We start from the raw sequence: 5,412 nt of genomic DNA, 5'->3' as shown, positions 1-5,412 counted from the left end.
TAGTATAAGTGTCGTCGTAATATCCGAGCTATCAGAGTTGCGCAGCCGGAAGCGTGAGCTTTGGTAGTTAGGGTGTTACAGTTTTCAGCTTCCTACCTGTTCGGTTTTCAACCATTGCTCTCCATCGCTTAAAAGTATCGAATACCTCATTCTTATGTTTGAGGAAGTAAATCCAAACATACCTGGAATAATCATCAACAAAAGTAACAAAATACCTGGAATCACCCTTGGAAGTAACTTTAGCCGGGCCCCAAACATCAGTATGCACGTAGTATAACAACCCTCTGCTTTTATGCTTGCTTGTAGAAAACTTCACCCTATGTGCCTTTCCATATACACAATGCTCACAAAATTTCATTTGTGGTTTCTTCATATTCTTCAGCAAACCTTGTTCACAAAGCAATGATAGACCTTTCTCTGACATATGTCCAAGCCGCATGTGCCATATTCTCGTACAATCTGTTTGATCTCTACTTCCACCGATTCCAACTGCTAACTCACATATAACCGTTGTCCCCAAAAGAGAATAAAGATTACCGTGACAAACTCCTTTCATCACTACCAAAGAACCACGAACAACTTTCAGTACCCCATTTTCCGCAACTATTTTGCAACAATTTTTCTCCAACAAACCTATGGAGATCAGATTTTTCCGCAAGTCTGGAATATGTCTCACATCCTATAAGGTTCTTACGACACCATCATGCATCTTGATTCTTACAGTACCCAACCCCACAGCTTTACAAGCATGATCATTGCCCATTAAAACTGTGCCACCATTTATGCTTTCATAGGTAGTAAACCACTGCCTATTTGGACACATATGGTGAGAGGCTCCTAAATCAAGAATCCACTTATCGAAGATTTCATAAGATTGTTCTGTCACAGAGTAACAATCTTCCTCATCATTTGAGACGTAGCTTGCTTCTTGCTTTTCTTTTGGGTCGTCGTTGTTCTGTTTCTTGAAAGTTATCTTCTTATTTGGACAATTTGCTTTGAAATGTCCAGCCTCACCACATTTAAAGCATGTTCTCTCCGCGTGAGGTCTAGATTTTGGCCTAGACTTTCCACGCTTATTACCTTTTCCTCTTTCATTAGTCCTTCCTCTAGCTGCGAACAATCCTTGTGCATGATCATTATACTCTCTTCCATTTGAAGATGACATTACACTTGTAGCAACCTTACGTAGATCATCCGCTAAAAGTGATGCCCTCGTCTCATCCATGGTCAGAGTGTCACCCACCAGCATCAATGTCTGCACCAGATTTTCATAGCACTTCGGTAATGAAAGTAACAATATGAGTGCTTGGTCTTCATCATCAACCTTCACATCTATATCCTTTAAGTTTGATATGATCCTGTCAAACTTATTGATATATTCTCGGATTGAGGTGCCTTCATCCATCTTGCATGTATACAATTTGGATTTTAAGTAGATCCTGTTAGTTAGAGTCTTCGTCATGAAGTTACTCTCTAACTTTAACCAAACGCCTGCTGCAGTTGCTTCTTCATTTACCAAAAAAGTAACATCCCTCTCAAGGCATAAGATTATTGCAGCCCGCGCCTCAAGATCTAATTCTTCCCAATCCTCATCTTTCATTTCCTCCGGCTTTTTCTCTTTTCCTGCCAGTGCCTTGTGTAATTTTTGTGATATAAGCAGATTTTTCATCTGCATCCTCCAATAGGAAAAATCATTTTTTTCCATTGAACTTTTCGATTTCATATTTGCCTACTTTGACATTACTACTAGTAGAAGCCATTATATTCAAAATTGAATTTTACCACTCAAATAATGAATAATATAATGTTGGCTCTTGATACCAATTGTTGAGTCTGCAGCAGAATTTTGACTTCTAATAGCTACAAAGTAATATGAAATTGAACACTACTCACAATAATGCACTCGCTATATAATTACTAAAGAGAAAAGGAAATAAAATAAAATAATAATAATAATAATATAAAAAGAAGATGTGAATGTAGTTGTTATTGTTGATAATGATTGAATTGAAATTCTACAAATGTTTATATAGTGGTTATATGCTATAATTTCAACGGATAGAAATAAAACTTTCCTATAATAACTCTTAGCCTTCCTTTTCTTACCCTTCCTTTTCTTTCTCTCTCCCTCACAGTTTAGTTATTTTTGTTGACTTTAGAAAATAGTAATATTACGTTTTATGATGACAAACATATTTGGTTGAGTTAAAAAATCCAAGTGTTATTTTTTTATTTTTCATGGTATTTCTCAATTCGGCAAGTTAAGGACTAATCTGTCGTAGTACTGAGCTTTATTTAAGGGTTTGTCGCTGGCTATGAGTTACTGTCCTTAAACAAGATAAGCCTCAAAGTGGTCCCTGAAGTTGCACTTGAGCCTCATAGTAGTCCCTGAACTTAAAAGTTACCCATATTCGTCCCTGAAGTTGCATTTCGAGACTCAGATTCGTCCTTCCGGCACATTCCGTCTACCTAGCACCACCGAAAAGCTGATCTAGACTCCTCCGTGACAAGTTGGCCAGGTAACGGCTAGCTGACGTGGATTAGTAAACTTTTATGGTGCAATTTGGTCCCTAAATCAAAATTAAAAATTTTAATCCGCAAATTTAATCATCATTTTCTTCTCTATAGTAATCCCTCTTTTTTCTATAGGCATAGATCTTCATATCCCAAATTCACAAGATTTTTCTTTTTGTTTATTTTTAGTTGAAGTATCTTATAACAATAACAACAACTAAAGTTTTCTTAACAACCATTATTTGAACAAGTTTAACCGCTTTTATCCTTTTTTTTCTGTAAGAAAGATGGTGAGATTATAACATAAAAATGTTAGATGATATATATAATTAAAGAAATAATGCAAAGTTTAGTTTCTAAAATTTTGAACGTTCATAAAAATTTGTTGACTTTTAAAAATGATTAAATTGATTTCTAAATTCATAAATTGTGAATCTCAACTCATCTGTAATGCTAATATAAAATGTTAAAATATCAGCATGACATTTGCAAACAAAAAGATGATATGATTAATATTTTAATATGATCAAATTAGTGTCTTAAATTAGTTAATTATATTTATTTTGCTTAATTAGTTTTTTATTAATTAGAGACTAAAATAATAAATATTAAATTAGATAAATTTTTTTCTCTAATATTACCTTTAATTAATTTAAAATACCTATTTAATTATAATAAAATTTTAGACACGTCATTTTAATGGAGATGTCATACGATTTGAAATGCCATAATATAACACTTTATATTAATACTATGTAAATGATAGTTAAATTAGGATGATGTATGGTTATTTTGGAACAGGATTCGAAAGGAAATGTAATGTAGTATATAATAATAACGATGTAACTTTTTAATTCCGTAAATACAAGAGATAGATTTTTGTAAAATCATATAAAAATATAAAATTGAATTTTGTAAAACATTTTAATTAAACTAGAGTTAAATGAGTGCATAAAATGTTAAATACAAAGACATAGTATGTGACTTTTAATTAACAAAACATATGCGTGCTTTCAATGAAATTGTAATTTGTAGTCTCTTTCACATCCATATGGAGAAGAGAAGAGAAGAAAAGAAAAGAGAGGGGTTACTACTATAGAGAAGAGAATAATAATTAAATTTGGGGATTAAAATTTTTAATTTTAATTTAGGGACTAAATTGCACCATAAAAGTTTACTAATCCACGTGAACTAGCCGTTACCTGGCCAACGTGTCATGAAAGAGTCCAAATCAGCTTTCCGGTAGTGTCAGGTGAACAGAATGTGCCGGAAGTTTGGTCGGATGGATTGGACAATCCCAATTCTAGATATCACTATACACCCACGCTACACACTCACCCACACAACACTAAAGGGTATCACTATACACCCACACTATACACTCACCCACACAACACTAAAGGATTTTTTTTCAACTTAGTGCATACACCAAGGTTCGAACCCAAAAACAGCGTATTAAGAGGCACATGATTTACCATCTGAGCTAAGGCTCACCTGCAAATCAGCCCAACTTGATTAACCAAGTGTTATTTGATGAGTGTTGTTTGTGTAGGCCCATCTAAAAAAAAGTTGCACAGTCCAAAGGAAATAAAGCCAATTAGTTTTGGACAAAAAAATTGGGTATTACAGTTAGTCAGCTACAGTTTGGACAAGGAAAGCAAGAAGCATTATACAGCATCACATATTCTGGCATAGCACAAAAGCAAGTAGAAATAGTGAGTTTATTTTTGACACCAAAGTTTGCAAATGAAAATATGATGGATGGAAAGAATTATTCTTGGAGCCAAAGGAATAGTTCAATGGTGCTGAATTGATCAGTTCAATAAAAGACAAATAACCACCAACATTAGGAATGGCAAAGCGGGTCAGCCTGCCCCAACCCGTCTAGGCCCGTCCCATAAACGGGGCGGACCGGCCCGTCCCGTCCGCCTGTCCTACCAAAATCTGCGGATCTATTTGTGCAAATTTGATTAATTTTTTTTATTTAACAAATTCTAAATACTAGCTTAGTTAGATTTTACCACTAAAAAAATATCTTATTGTCTTTATTATTTTATTTACAGATTTTGTCTATATAAAGTTAAGCAAATGTATCACTATCACAGTTGGGTGTTTTATGAATTGAACAAATGTTCTGAATAGTTGAATGAGTATTGGAAAGTTTCCTTTATTTTCTTTGAGTGCTAATAAGTTTGAGAAAAAAAATATAATAATATTATTTATGCAAATAATTTTGGGTTAATTAGTTATAAGATTTAAACTTACATTATTTATAAAATTATAAATTAGAAATATTTTATTTCAAATGATTTATATCATTTTTAAATGACTTTTTTTTTTCTAATTCAATATGTATTCATGGTGGGGAAGCATTAATGGCAACAGGCCAGGAGCAATCAAATTGATGATTACAACTTACCCAGATGCTTCGTGTCCTAATATGCGTGGAAATATTGGTGGTACGCACTGATCACATTCATTCACAGCAGAAATTGTTAGTTATACGTACGCTAGAAATCACATTAACATTTATTTATTATTTGACAATAATTGCATTTAAAACATATATAAATGAGCAGGCAACATAATCGGTAGAAAAAGACAGAAAGTGTTTTAGGCAAAATATAGACAAGTTAGATCTGCATAGAGAAATTAAACTTTCGATTAGCATTATATTTCAGGTGACTGTACTAATTACTATATTAAATTTGAGATGTTAAAATTACATATATATCTTATCTATGCATAAATTTCTTTTAACTGAGTCTACAAAAAAGATGTATATTGTTATGGAATATATATGGATTTTTTTATTTAAATAAATAAAATAATATAATATTTACAGATATAAATACACTAATAGAAAATTATATATTTATTATTTATTTACTTATTTCG

At 32.7% G+C, this 5,412-nt stretch overlaps 1 protein-coding gene across 1 annotated transcript in view; it reads right to left on the bottom strand.

The window, feature by feature from the left end:
* The window catches only part of LOC107625553 (alcohol dehydrogenase 2-like), a 58,699-nt gene that overhangs the window by 25,935 nt on the left and 27,352 nt on the right, over window positions 1-5,412 (bottom strand). Inside the window, exon 3 of the mRNA XM_016328220.2 lies at window positions 4,934-4,980. Within this exon, the coding sequence (XP_016183706.1) occupies window positions 4,934-4,980 (47 nt within the window). The remainder of the gene's footprint in view (window positions 1-4,933; window positions 4,981-5,412) is intronic.

Source organism: Arachis ipaensis, chromosome B02 (assembly GCF_000816755.2).
Source record: "Arachis ipaensis cultivar K30076 chromosome B02, Araip1.1, whole genome shotgun sequence".
In the NCBI taxonomy this organism is placed as follows: Eukaryota; Viridiplantae; Streptophyta; class Magnoliopsida; order Fabales; family Fabaceae; genus Arachis; species Arachis ipaensis.
Note: the sequence above shows the minus strand (reverse complement) of the source record. Positions and strands in the feature narration are given on the sequence as shown.